The sequence below is a fragment of the Lampetra fluviatilis genome, unplaced genomic scaffold (assembly GCF_964198595.1).
Source record: "Lampetra fluviatilis unplaced genomic scaffold, kcLamFluv1.1 SCAFFOLD_406, whole genome shotgun sequence".
In the NCBI taxonomy this organism is placed as follows: Eukaryota; Metazoa; Chordata; class Hyperoartia; order Petromyzontiformes; family Petromyzontidae; genus Lampetra; species Lampetra fluviatilis.
The window spans coordinates 43,977-60,783 of NW_027621167.1; the positions used below are offsets into that span (position 1 = coordinate 43,977).

General features: G+C 51.7%; 1 protein-coding gene across 1 annotated transcript in view; it reads right to left on the minus strand.

Moving 5' to 3' along the window:
- The window catches only part of LOC144954874 (neurofibromin-like), a gene marked incomplete at its 3' end in the record, with an annotated part of 48,979 nt that extends 33,063 nt beyond the window's left edge, over nt 1–15,916 (minus strand). The window contains exons 1-2 of the mRNA XM_078885268.1: nt 15,717–15,916; nt 2,125–2,268 (exon numbers count right to left, since the gene is read on the minus strand). Of these exons, the coding sequence (XP_078741394.1) occupies nt 2,125–2,268; nt 15,717–15,776 (204 nt within the window). The remainder of the gene's footprint in view (nt 1–2,124; nt 2,269–15,716) is intronic.
- Between the last annotated feature and the right edge of the window lie 891 nt (nt 15,917–16,807).

Genomic DNA, 16,807 nt, shown 5'->3' on the forward strand with positions numbered 1-16,807 from the left:
GTGTGAGCGAGCGTGTGAGTGAGTGTGTGAGCGAGCGTGTGAGTGAGTAGGTGAGTGAGCGTGTGAGTGAGTAGGTGAGTGAGTGAGCGTTTGAGCGTGTGAGTGAGCGTGTGAGTGAGTGAGCGTGTGAGTGTGTGAGTGAGTGAGCGAGCGTGTGAGCGTGTGGGTGAGCGAGCGTGTGAGTGTGTGAGTGAGTGAGCATGTGAGTGAGTGAGCGAGTAGGTGAGTGAGTGAGTGTGTGAGTGAGCGTGTGAGTGAACGTGTGAGCGAGCGTGTGAGTGAGCGAGTAGGTGAGCGTGTGAGCGAGCGTGTGTGTGAGTGAGCGAGCGTGTGAGTGAGCGTGTGAGTGAGAGTGTGAGCGAGCGTGTGAGTGAGCGAGTAGGTGAGCGTGTGAGTGAGTGAGTGTGTGAGTGAGCGAGCGTGTGAGTGAGCGTGTGAGTGAGAGTGTGAGCGAGCGTGTGAGTGAGCGAGTAGGTGAGCGAGCGTGCCAGCCGGTGAGCGAGCGTGTGAGTGAGTAGGTGAGTGAGCGTGTGAGCGAGTAGGTGAGCGAGCGTGTGAGTGACAGTGTGAGCGAGCGTGTGAGTGAGTGAGTAGGTGAGCGAGCGTGTGAGTGAGCAGGTGAGCGAGCGTGTGAGCGAGTAGGTGAGCGAGCGTGTGAGTGACAGTGTGAGCGAGCGTGTGAGTGAGTGAGTAGGTGAGCGAGCGTGAGTGAGTGAGTAGGTGAGTGAGCGTGTGAGCGAGTAGGTGAGCGAGCGTGTGAGTGACAGTGTGAGCGAGCGTGTGAGTGAGTGAGTAGGTGAGCGAGCGTGTGAGCGAGCGAGCAGGTGAGCGAGCGTGTGAGTGACAGTGTGAGCGAGCGTGTGAGCGAGTAGGTGAGCGAGCGTGTGAGTGACAGTGTGAGCGAGCGTGTGAGTGAGTGAGTAGGTGAGCGAGCGTGTGAGTGAGTGAGCAGGTGAGTGAGCGTGTGAGCGAGTAGGTGAGCGAGCGTGTGAGTGAGTGAGTAGGTGAGCGAGCGTGTGAGTGAGTGAGCAGGTGAGCGAGCGTGTGAGCGAGTAGGTGAGCGAGCGTGTGAGTGAGCAGGTGAGCGAGCGTGTGAGCGAGTAGGTGAGCGAGCGTGTGAGTGAGTGAGTAGGTGAGCGAGCGTGTGAGTGAGCGAGTAGGTGAGCGAGCGTGCCAGCCGGTGAGCGAGCGTGTGAGTGAGTGAGTAGGTGAGTGAGCGTGTGAGCGAGTAGGTGAGCGAGCGTGTGAGTGACAGTGTGAGCGAGCGTGTGAGTGAGTGAGTAGGTGAGCGAGCGTGTGAGTGAGTGAGTAGGTGAGCGAGCGTGTGAGTGAGTAGGTGAGCGAGCGTGTGAGTGAGCGAGTAGGTGAGCGAGCGTGTGAGTGACAGTGTGAGCGAGCGTGTGAGTGAGTGAGTAGGTGAGCGAGCGTGTGAGTGAGTAGGTGAGCGAGCGTGTGAGTGAGTGAGTAGGTGAGCGAGCGTGTGAGTGAGTGAGTAGGTGAGCGAGCGTGTGAGTGAGCGTGTGAGTGAGTGAGTAGGTGAGCGAGCGTGTGAGTGAGCGAGTAGGTGAGCGAGCGTGCCAGCCGGTGAGCGAGCGTGTGAGTGAGTGAGCAGGTGAGTGAGCGTGTGAGCGAGTAGGTGAGCGAGCGTGTGAGTGACAGTGTGAGCGAGCGTGTGAGTGAGTGAGTAGGTGAGCGAGCGTGTGAGTGAGTGAGCAGGTGAGCGAGCGTGTGAGCGAGTAGGTGAGCGAGCGTGTGAGTGACAGTGTGAGCGAGCGTGTGAGTGAGTGAGTAGGTGAGCGAGCGTGTGAGTGAGTGAGCAGGTGAGTGAGCGTGTGAGCGAGTAGGTGAGCGAGCGTGTGAGTGAGCGAGCAGGTGAGCGAGCGTGTGAGTGAGTGAGCAGGTGAGCGAGCGTGTGAGTGAGTGAGCAGGTGAGCGAGCGTGTGAGTGAGCGAGTAGGTGAGCGAGCGTGTGAGTGAGCGAGCAGGTGAGCGAGCGTGTGAGTGAGCGAGCAGGTGAGCGAGCGTGTGAGCGAGCGAGCAGGTGAGCGAGCGTGTGAGCGAGTAGGTGAGCGAGCGTGCCAGCCGTTGAGCGACTGCTCCTGCTGCATCTCCTGCACCTACTCACCATGTTGTTGACGTTCTTGAGGATGGCGGTGAGTCCGCTCACCACCAGCGAAAACTTGTACTTCGACAAGTTGATGAGGCACTCCTTGTTGTGTTCCGTGCTCACTTTGCCGTGAGTGTTTTGGAGTCCCGCCTTGATGGGCAGCTGAGAGCGCGAGAGAGAGAGCGCGATTAGGGCGGTCGAGATACAATCCGAAGAACCGGCAAGCTCTTTGCGGTACCGGGGTCTCGCACACTCACGCAACGTGCGCGCACACACGCACGCACGCGCACTCACATACACTCATAAATACACACACGCACGCACACCTACACACACACTCACATACACTCATAAATACACACACACGCACACTCACATACACTCATAAATACACACGCACGCACGCACACTCACATACACTCACAAATACACACACACGCACACACACACACTCACATACACTCGTAAATACACACACACACGCGCACACACACACTCACATACACTCATAAATACACACACACACACACTCACATACACTCATAAATACACACACACGCGCACACCTACACACACTCACATACACTCATAAATACACACACACGCACCTACACACACTCACATACACTCATAAATACACACACACGCACACACACACACTCACATACACTCATAAATACACACACACACTCGCACACACTCACATACACTCATAAATACACACACACACTCGCACACACTCACATACACTCATAAATACACACACACGCACACACACACACTCACATACACTCATAAATACACACACACGCACACACACACTCACATACACTCATAAATACACACACACACTCGCACACACTCACATACACTCATAAATACACACACACACACTCGCACACTCACATACACTCATAAATACACACACACGCGCACACACACACACTCACATACACTCACAAATACACACACACGCGCACCTACACACACACTCACATACACTCATAAATACACGCACGCACCTACACACACACTCACATACACTTATAAATACACACACACGCACGTACACCTACACACACACTCACATACACTCATAAATACACACACACACGCACCTACACACACTCACATACACTCATAAATACACACACACGCACTCGCACACTCACATACACTCATAAATACACACACACACGCACACACACACTCACATACACTCATAAATACACACACACACACTCGCACACTCACATACACTCATAAATACACACACACACTCACACGCACTCACATACACTCATAAATACACACACACACACTCACACGCACACACTCACATACACTCATAAATACACACACACACGCACCTACACACACACTCACACTCATAAATACACACACACGCACCTACACACACTCACATACACTCATAAATACACACACACGCACACACACACACTCACATACACTCATAAATACACACACACACACTCACATACACTCATAAATACACACACTCACACGCACACACTCACATACACTCATAAATACACACACACACACTCACATACACTCAGAAATACACACACACACTCACTCACATACACTCACATACACTCATAAATACACACACACACACACTCACTCGCACACACTCACATACACACACACGCACACACACTCATAAATATACACACACTCTCACATACACACGTAAATACACACACACACACACTCACATACACTCACATACACTCATAAATACACACACATACACTCATAAATACACACACACTCACACACTCACATACACTCATAAATACACACACACTCACATACACTCATAAATACACACACACTCACATACACTCACATACACTCATAAATACACACACACACTCATAAATACACACACACTCACATCCACTCATAAATACACACACACACTCTCATACACACGTAAATACACACACACACGCACACCTACACACACACTCACATACACTCATAAATACACACACACTCATAAATACACACACACTCACATACACTCATAAATACACACACACACTCACATACACTCACATACACTCATAAATACACACACACGCACACACACACTCACATACACTCATAAATACACACACACGCACACACACACTCACATACACTCATAAATGCACACACACACGCACACCTACACACACACTCACATACACTCATAAATACACACACACGCACACACACACTCACATACACTCATAAATACACACACACGCACACACACACTCACATACACTCATAAATACACACACGCACACACACACTCACATACACTCATAAATGCACACACACACGCACACCTACACACACACTCACATACACTCATAAATACACACACACGCACACCTACACACACTCACATACACTCATAAATACACACACACACACTCTCATACACACGTAAATACACACACGCACGCACTCACACACACGCACATACACACGTAAATACACACACTCACATACACACGTAAATACACACACGCACTGACTCACACACACTACCATACACTCATAAATACACACACACACTCACGTACAGACACACACTTACTCACACACCTACTCACACACATACACACGCACAGACGTACAGACACACGCACACACGCGTTGCACACGCACGCACACATGCGTTGCACACGCACGCACACGCGTTGCACACGCACGCACATACGTACAGACACACGCACACACGCGTTGCACACGCACGCACACACACTCACACTTACATACACACAAACTCACTAGCACACACACTCACACACATACACACTCGCACACACTCTCACACACTCTCACACACTCTCACACACTCACAGACACACTCACACACACTCGTACACACACTCACACTTACACACAAACACATACACACTCACTCACACACTCGCACACACACTCACACTTACATACACACAAACTCACTAGCACACACACTCACACACATACACACTCGCACACACTCTCACACACTCACAGACACACTCACACACTCACACACACTCGTACACACTCACACTTACACACAAACACATACACACTCGCACACACTCACTCACACACTCGCACACACACTCACACTTACACACAAACACATACACACTCGCACACACTCACTCACACACTCGCACACACACTCACACTTACATACACACAAACTCACTAGCACACACACTCACACACATACACACTCGCACACACTCTCACACACTCACAGACACACTCACACACTCACACACACTCGTACACACTCGTACACACACTCACACTTACACACAAACACATACACACTCGCACACACTCACTCACACACTCGCACACACACTCACATACACACAAACTCACTAGCACACACACTCACACACATACACACTCGCACACACTCTCACACACTCTCACACACTCACAGACACACTCACACACACTCGTACACACACTCACACTTACACACAAACTTACACACAAACACATACACACTCACTCACACACTCGCACACACACTCACACTTACATACACACAAACTCACTAGCACACACACTCACACACATACACACTCGCACACACTCTCACACACTCACACAGACACACTCACACACACACACTCACACTTACATACACACAAACTCACTAGCACACACACTCACACACATACACACTCGCACACACTCTCACACACTCACACAGACACACTCACACACACACACTCACACTTACATACACACAAACTCACTAGCACACACACTCACACACATACACACTCGCACACACTCTCACACACTCACAGACACACTCACACACTCACACACACTCGTACACACACTCACACTTACACACAAACACATACACACTCGCACACACTCACTCACACACTCGCACACACACTCACACTTACATACACACAAACTCACTAGCACACACACTCACACACATACACACTCGCACACACTCTCACACACTCACAGACACACTCACACACTCACACACACTCGTACACACACTCACACTTACACACAAACACATACACACTCGCACACACTCACTCACACACTCGCACACACACTCACACTTACACACAAACACATACACACTCGCACACACTCACTCACACACTCACACTTACATACACACAAACTCACTAGCACACACACTCACACACATACACACTCGCACACACTCTCACACACTCACAGACACACTCACACACTCACACACTCACACTTACATACACACAAACTCACTAGCACACACACTCACACACATACACACTCGCACACACTCTCACACACTCACAGACACACTCACACACTCACACACACTCGTACACACACTCACACTTACACACAAACACATACACACTCGCACACACTCACTCACACACTCGCACACACACTCACATACACACAAACTCACTAGCACACACACTCACACACATACACACTCGCACACACTCTCACACACTCACAGACACACTCACACACTCACACACACACTCACACACTCACTCACTCACACACTCACTCACTCACACACTCACTCACTCACACACTCACTCACTCACACACTCACAGACACACTCACACACACACTCACTCGCACACACACTTACACACACATACACTCACACACACTCACACTCACTCACTCACATACTCACACACATACACACAGTCACATACGTACAAAGACAAAGAACCCCCCTATAGCCTTATCAGACTGTAGGGGCAAGTGCTGCTAGTAGCGAGTAGCAGCAGCGGCGTCTATGTACTACACACACCACACACAGACAAAGATCCCCCAGGTAGCCTCCAGCAGGGCTGTAGGGGCAAGTGCTGTTAGTAGCGGGTAGCAGCAGCAGCGCCTATGAAGGCTACCGGCACTGTGGCTACACACACCACCACCACTACACCACCACCACTACACCACCACCACTACACCACCACCACTACACCACCACCACTACACCACCACCACTACACCACCACCACTACACCACCACCACTACACCACCACCACACCACCACCACTACACCACCACCACTACACCACCACCACTACACCACCACCACTACACCACCACCACTACACCACCACCACTACACCACCACCACCACTACACCACCACCAGTACACCACCACCACTACACCACCACCACTACTACTACACCACCACCACTACTACACCACCACCACTACACCACCACCACCACTACACCACCCCCACCACTACATCACCACCACCACTACCACTACGCCAGGTAGCTCGTTTGAGGCTGAGTCGACCTAGTGGAGGCCCAGGACAGGTTCATAGTGAGTCTATGTGAGTGAGAGTGAGTCTATGTGAGTGAGTGAGTTCATGACAGTGAGTGAGTGTGAGTCTATGAGAGTGTGAGTGAGTGAGTTTATGTGAGTCAGAGTGGAGTGAGTGTGTCTGTGTGCGTGTCTATGTGTGTGTCTATGTGTGTGTCTATGTGTGTGTCTGTGTGTGTGTCTGTGTGTGTATCTGTGTGTGTGTCTATGTGTGTGTCTATGTGTGTGTCTGTGTGTGTGTCTGTGTGTGTGTCTGTGTGTGTGTCTATGTGTGTGTCTGTGTGTGTGTCTATGTGTGTGTCTGTGTGTGTGTCTGTGTGTGTGCGGCAAAACAACCCCCTACCTCCTCGCGGTGCCGGACGGGCAACGCTGTCGTGGGCAGTGCTGTGGGGGGGAGGGCCAATTCCGATTGGCCCTCTCCCCTCATGGCGTCTGTGACCACCACAGCGGCTAAACGGGGGCTTTGGATGAGTGCGAGGGGCTGGTAACCCCTCCACCTTCAATGAATTACCACCAAACCACGACTGAAATATCTAATTAATCAGCTTGTGCCGGAGGCCCCGGGGGTACAGGCGTCTATGACGTCTCCTGGCCAAATCCCACTTGGCGGAGCCAGGAGATTGAATCTTTACCCTCGAAACAAAAAAGACACTGCGGGTGGCCACGTGGAATGTTCGAACGCTCACTGCGGAGGAAAGGCTGCCACTCCTCTGTCGGGAGCTGGACCGGTACCGCCTGGATCTCTGTGGCATTCAGGAGGTCCGGTGGACCGGCTCTGGCTCCTGCCACCATGAGGGGTGGACAGTCCTCTACTCGGGGCAGGAGACTGCCAAACATCAGGGAGTGGCTCTTCTTCTGAACAAAAGAATGAAGGGGGCGTGGGAGCGTGGAAGTGAGGTGTGGGAAGCAGCAAGCCCCAGGCTACTTTGGGCTCTCCTTCCCATCAACCAGAGGCAAGGAGTGGTGGTCGTGGTTACTTATGCCCCCGCTGAAGACGAACATCCATGGAGGGATGCAGGCAAGGCTGATGAGTCAAATGCCTTCTATGACCTCCTGTCACAGGTGCTAGCCCCTCAGGACAGTCATCTTGTTGGGTGACTTCAATGCCCGAGTTGGTCATGATGCTGGCACCTGGTCTGGAGTGATTGGAAGGCATGGGCCAGATCAGCTCAATAACAACGGTAGGAGGCTGCTAGATTTCTGTGCAGCCCATGGGCTTGTAATTACCAACACGCTGTTCCGGCATCGGCGCATCCATACAACATCATGGATGCATGCCGGGTCCAAGCAAGAACATCTGCCAGACTATGTAATGACGGACCAGCGGATGCGGGCCCATGTCCTTGACACCAGGACCTACCGTGGAGCTGATCTGCCCTCTGACCATCGACTAGTCATCTGTAAGATGCGCCTGCCATTCTTCCACTGTACACCCAGGACCCCATTCAAATCCAAGGTGGCCTGGTCTCAGCTAGCTGATGAAAGTTGCAAGTGAGAATTTCATCATTGCTTGCAGCTGGGGTTGGCATCGTCCCCCACTCCTCCTGATGTCGAGGGGAAATGGTCGAGGTTTAGGACTGTGGCTCATGCAGCTGCAATGGCTGCTTTGGGTACACGATCCCGACCTCCCCAGAAACCCTGCCTGACAGAGGAGGTGTTCAAGCTGGCTGAGAAAAAGTGACAGGCCCACTCTCATCGGCTACAGCATCCCACATCAGAGAATGAGGAGGCTTACCGCAGCCTTCGCTCGGAGGTTCGGAGAGCCGTGAGGCGCTGCAAGGATGGATTGTGGTCGCGGGTTGCTGAGAAGATGGAATCTGCCTCAATGGCCCACGATCACAAATCCCTATTTAATTCCATCAAAAAAGTAACCTGCAGCGCCACACCTATTACCACCATTAGGGGGGGAAACGGTGATTCAATCTCCGACCCCCAGGAACAGGTTTGGAGATTTGCTCAGCATTTATGTGAAGACCTGGGGGAGGGGAAATCCCTCCACATGGAAAACATCTTGGCACAAAGTGGGGATGACCCTGCTGAGGCTGCGGTGCCTCAAATATTGGAAGAGGAAGTCACCCCTTGTGAATGGCTGTCTGAGGTGCCATCTGTTGAGGAAGTACTGACGGCTATCCAGAGTCTGAGACCAGGAAAGGCACCGGGCAGAGATAATCTCCCAAGCAATATGCTGAGGGAGGGTGGCGTTTGTGCACAGACTGCCCTACGTGACATCATATCAACAGTCTGGACCGCTGGACGGGTTCCGCAGGACTGGAAGGATGCCCTGGTGGTCCCCATCTTTAAGAAGGGGGACCGTACCGACTGTAACAACTACAGGGGCATCTCACTCCTAAGTGTGCCGGGAAAGGTCCTGGCAAGGATTATTCAACACCGCCTTGCCAGGCACGCTGAGGAGAGGCTTGCGGAGCCCCAATGTGGTTTCAGGAAAGGGCGGTCCTGCACAGATGCCATATTTTCTGTCCGTTTGCTACAGCAGAGGTGTAGGGAATTCCAACAAGACCTACATCTCTGCTTTATTGACCTGGTCAAGGCCTATGATACCATCAGTAGTCCTGGGCTCTGGGTTGTTCTTCGTGCATTCGGAGTCCTTGACCCGCTGCTCACGATCATTAAGGACCTTCATGATGGTGAGCAGGCCCGGGTAAAACTACGTGGCCAGGAGTCAGAGCCATTCCCTGTACACCTTGGGGTGCGACAGGGTTGTCCTCTGGCTCCAACATTATTTAACATCTGTTTCGACCGCGTAGTTCGTGGAGCCTTCAGCAGTTGTACCGGAGGAATTTCCATCTGGTACAGATACAATGGGAGGCTGATAGATGCCCAGGTGCGGTCAAGGGATGGCTCCCTATTGGTCAACCACGTTATGTATGCCGATGACCTGGTAATTGCGGCTCACTCAGAGGAGGAGTTGGAGACGCTGCTGCTGAAACTGGAGCGTGCCACTAAGAGGTGGGTATTTTGTACCATCGGGCACTCCACCCCACAACTCCCAATCAGTGATGGGGCAGTTGTGGAGAGAGTGGAGAGTTTCCCATACCTGGGCAGTGTGCTTATGACCGGCTCCAGTTTAACAGCAGAGGTCTCCCTCTGAATCAGTCGAGCGGCAATATCTTTTCATCGGTTGCGTAACGCTGCGTGGAAGCTACCCGGTTTGTCGCTCCGCACGAAGCTTCGGGTCTTCTCGGCCACGGTCATTCTCTCCCTTCTCTACGCTTGCGAAACGTGGACCCCCCTAATGGAACATCTTCGCCGGTTGGAAACATTTAGGCTGGCCTGCCTACGATCCATCCTGGGTTTAACCAGGCTGGATTGTGTGAGGAGCTCACAAGTCCTTGAAAGATGTGGACAAAGTCCCATCGGTGAGCTCCTCCGGCAGGCAAGGCTTCGTTGGCTGGGTCATGTAGCCCGCATGTCCAGCCACCGCATGACCAAACAGCTTTTGTTCGGCCGGATCGAGGGGGCTAAACGGGCGCGGCACGGGCTAGAGAAGAGATGGAGTGATGTGGTACAGGAGGACGTGGAGCTGAGTGGACTTGCCGATGACCGGTACCAGCGGTGTAAAGATCGGCCTCTGTGGAGGAGGCTCGTGAAGGACGCTACTGGGCAGTTGGAGGCAGTCGCCCTCCAACAACAACGGAGGGCGGAGGAGCGACGCTCACAACAACGAGCGGAGCGCCGGGTGGCTAAAGCACAGCAAGTTGGCACAGTAGGGGGCACAGGTGGTGCATCAGCCAGTCATCTCGGTCATCTCGGTCAGTCGACCCGTGGTACCTGGGTCTGCTCCGTGACCTCCTGCCAGCGGGCGTTCGACACTTCACGTGGCCTCAGGGTGCACATGGCCTGGCACAAGCGTCGTGGTGACGTCACCGCCACTTAGTGGCGAATGGCGGTTGTTGTTGTTGTGTGTGAGTGTATGTGTGTGTATATGTGTGTATATGAGTGTGTGTGTATGAGTGTGTATGTGTGAGTGTATGTGTGTGTGTGTGTATATGTGTGTATATGAGTGTGTGTATATGAGTGTGTGTGTGTGTGAGTGTATGTGTGTGAGTGTATGTGTGTGTGTGTATGTGTGTATATGAGTGTGTGTGTATGAGTATATGAGTGTGTGTGTATGAGTGTATGTGTGTATGAGTGTATGTGTGTGTGTGTGTATGAGTGTATATGTGTGTATATGAGTGTGTGTGTATGAGTGTATGTGTGTGAGTGTATGTGTGTATATGAGTGTGTGTGTATGAGTGTATGTGTGTGAGTGTATGTGTGTGTGTATATGTGTGTATGAGTGTGTGTATGAGTGTGTGTGTATGAGTGTATGTGTGTGAGTGTATGTGTGTGTATGTGTGTATATGAGTGTATGTGTGTGTGTATGTGTGTATGTGTGTATGAGTGTGTGTGTGTATATGAGTGTGTGTGTGTTTAGTGCAGGAAATGGCCTTGTTTGTCCCCACATACGGAACCCATTACTGCGTTTCCCATTACAGCGCTCCTTCTCACCCACACAGCACAGGCACACACACACACAGACACACACACAGTCACACACACAGTCACACACACACACACACAGACACACACAGACACACACACAGTCACACACACAGACACACACAGACACACACAGTCACACACACAGTCACACACAGACACACACACAGACACACACACAGTCACACACACAGACACACACAGTCACACACACAGTCACACACACAGACACACACACACACACAGTCACACACACAGACACACACAGACACACACACAGTCACACACACAGTCACACACACAGTCACACACACACAGTCACACACACAGACACACACAGACACACACACAGTCACACACACAGACACACAGACACACACACACAGATACACACACACAAATACACACACAAATACATACACAAATACACACACAGTCACACACACACTGACACACAGTCACACACACAGTCACACACACAGTCAGTCACACACACACACAGTCATACACAGATAGACACACACACACACAGTCACACACACACAGTCTCACACACACATACACAGTCACACACACAGTCACACACACAGTCACACACACAGAGTCACACACACACAGTCACACACACACTGACACACAGTCACACACACAGTCAGTCACACACACACAGTCACACACAGATAGACACACACAAATACACACACACAGACAACACAGTCACACACACAGTCACACACACAGCCACACACAGTCTCACACACACACAGTCACACACACAGTCACACACACACACAGTCACACACACAGTCACACACACACACAGTCACAAACACAGACACACACACAGATACACACACACATAGACTCACACACACACACAGTCACACACACAGACACACACACACACAGTCACACACACAGCCACACACACAGCCACACACAGTCTCACACACACACAGTCACACACACACATACACAGTCACACACACAGCCACACACAGTCTCACACACACACAGTCACACACACACATACACAGTCACACACACAGCCACACACAGTCTCACACACACACAGTCACACACACACACAGTCACACACACAGACACACACACTCAGTCACACATGTTGATGATGATGCTGATGATTATACTGAGGATGATATTGATGCTGATGATGCTAATGATTATATTGATGATGATGATGATGCTGATGATAATATTGATGATGCTGATGATTATACCGAGGATGATATTGATGCTGATGATGCTGATTATACTGAGGATGATGCCGATGATGATGCTGATGATTGTACCGAGGATGGTGCTGATGATTATACTGAGGATATTGATGCTGATGATGCTATTGATAATGCTGCTACTACTACTGCTGCTGATGCTGCTCCTTCTGATGATGCCGCTGCTGATGATGCCGATGATGATGCTGCTGCTGATGATGATGCTGATGCTGCTGCCGATGATGCTGCTGCTGCCGATGATGCTGCTGATGATGCTGATGATGATGCTGATGATGTTAATGCTACTGATGATGTTGATGATGATGCTGCTACTGCTGATGATGCTACTGCTGATGATGCTACTGCTGCTGATCCTGCTGCTGTTGCTACTGATGACACTGCTACTGATAATGATGCTGATGATGCTGCTGATGATGAGAGAGATGATGATGCTGCTGATGATGCTGCTGATGATGAGAGAGATGATGATGCTGCTGATGATGCTGCTGCTACTGATGATGATGCTGCTGCTGCTGATGATGATGCTACTGATGATGATGCTGCTGATGATGATGCTGCTGATGATGATGCTACTGCTGATGATGCTACTGCTGCTGATGATGATGATGCTGCTGAAGATGATGCTACTGCTGATGATGCTACTGCTGCTGATCCTGCTGCTGATGCTGCTGCTGCTGATCCTGCTGCTGATGCTACTGCTGATGCTGATGCTACTGCTGATGCTACTGCTGATGATGCTACTGCTGCTGATGCTACTGCTGATGATGCTACTGCTGCTGATCCTGCTGCTGATGCTACTGCTGCTGATGCTACTGCTGATGCTGATGCTACTGCTGCTGATGCTACTGCTGATGATCCTGCTGATGATGCTACTGCTGCTGATGCTACTGCTGATGATGCTACTGCTGATGCTGATGCTACTGCTGATGCTACTGCTGCTGATGCTACTGAAATGCTGTTGCTGCTGATGACACTGCTACTGAAAATGATGCTGCTGATGCTACTGCTGATGATGCTACTGCTGATGATCCTGCTGATGATGCTACTGCTGCTGATGCTACTGCTGCTGATGCTACTGCTGATGATGCTACTGCTGATGATCCTGCTGATGATGCTACTGCTGCTGATGCTACTGCTGATGATGCTACTGCTGATGATCCTGCTGATGATGCTACTGCTGCTGATGCTACTGCTGCTGATGCTACTGCTGATGATCCTGCTGATGATGCTACTGCTGCTGATGCTACTGCTGCTGATGCTACTGCTGCTGATGCTGCTGCTGCTGATGCTACTGCTGATGATGCTACTGCTGCTGATGCTACTGCTGCTGATGCTACTGCTGCTGATGCTACTGAAATGCTGTTGCTACTGATGACACTGCTACTGATAATGATGCTGATGATGCTGCTGCTGATGATGATGCTTATGATGATGCTGATGATGCGGCTACTGATCATAATGATGCTGCTGATGATGATGCTGATGCTTATGATGATGCTAAAAATGCGGCTACTGATCATAATGATGCTGCTGATGATGATGCTGATGATGATGCTGGCACAGCTACTGATGCTTCTGATGAGAGATATGCTGCTGATGACACTGCTGATGATGATGCTGATAATGCTGCTGCTACTGATGATGATGCTGCTGATGCTGCTGATGCTGTTGCTACTGATGATGATGCTGCTGATGATGAGAGAGATGATGATGCTGCTGATGATGCTGATGATGCTGCTGCTACTGATGATGCTGCTGCTGATGCTGCTGATGATGATGCTGCTGATGCTGCTGCTGATGCTGCAACTGATGATGATGCTGCTGATGATGAGAGAGATGATGATGCTGCTGATGATGATGCTGATGATGCTGCTGCTACTGATGATGATGCTGCTGCTGTTGCTGCTGATGCTGCAACTGATGATGATGCTGCTGATGATGAGATGATGATGCTGCTGATGATGCTGATGATGCTGCTGCTACTGATGATGATGCCGCTGCTGCTGCTGCTACTGATGATGATGCTGCTGCTGATGATGCTGCTGCTGCTGCTGATGATGCTGCTGCTACTGATGATGATGATGCTGCTGCTGCTACTGATGATGATGATGCTGCTGCTGCTACTGATGATGCTGATGATGAGAGAGATGATGCTGTTGCTACTGATGATGGCACTGCTGATGATGATACTGCTGCTGATGATGTTGATGCTGCTGCTGATGCTGCTGATGTTGCTGCTGCTGATGCTGCTGATGATGGCACTGCTGATGATGATGATGATACTGCTGCTGATGATGATGGCACTGCTGCTGATGCTGCTGATGATACTGCTGCTGATGCTGCTGCTGCTGCTGATGATGATACTGCTGCTGATGATACTGCTGCTGATGCTGCTGCTGCTGATGATACTGCTGCTGATGATACTGCTGCTGATGATGATGATACTGCTGCTGATGCTGATGATGATGTCCACTCACCTGCTCATCAAACCGCTGGATGACAGCGCTCACCCACTCGGTGGGTTTATGGGCCGCCATGGCAGCTCCTCACCACCAGCTCCTCACCACTTCGTCTTCCTCACCAGCTCCTCCTCCTCACCAACTCGTCGTCTTCCTCACCACCAGCTCGTAGTCCCCTCACCACCTCACCCCGTCTGCTCACCCCCTAGTCAGCTCGTCTCCTCACCCTCCCCCCCACCTCCTCACCACCTCACCAGCTCGTGATCTTCCTCACCACCACCACCTCACCACCACCACGTCTCCTCACCCTCACCACCACCTCACCCTCACCACGTCTCCTCACCTCCTCACCACTACCTCACCACCACCACCTCACCACCTCACCACCACCACCTCACCCTCACCACGTCTCCTCACCTCCTCACCACTACCTCACCAACCACCTCACCACCTCACCTCACCACCTCACCTCACCACCACCTCACCCTCACCACGTCTCCTCACCTCCTCACCACTACCTCACCACCACCACCTCACCACCGCACCTCACCACCGCACCTCACCACCTCACCACCACCACCTCACCCTCACCACGTCTCCTCACCACTACCTCACCACCTCACCTCACCACCTCACCACCACCACCTCACCCTCACCACGTCTCCTCACCTCCTCACCACTACCTCACCAACCACCTCACCTCACCACCTCACCTCACCACCACCTCACCCTCACCACGTCTCCTCACCTCCTCACCACTACCTCACCACCACCACCTCACCACCGCACCTCACCACCTCACCTCACCACCACCTCACCCTCACCACGTCTCCTCACCTCCTCACCTCACCACCTCACCTCACCACCACCTCACCACCACCACCTCACCTAGTCTCCGCCTCTCTCGCCTCCCCCTCAGTGCCCGCCGCCATCACAAGGAGCCGCGGCGCCTGAGGCTCGCACTGCGCATGCGCGGGAAGTGGAGGGGGGGGGGTGATGGGGGGAGGGGCAAAGGGGGGCAGTTGAGGGGGAGTTGGCGGGAGGAGGCGGAGCGGAAGTGGGCGGAGACAATGAGCGGAAGTGGGCGGAGACAATGAGCGGAAGTGGGC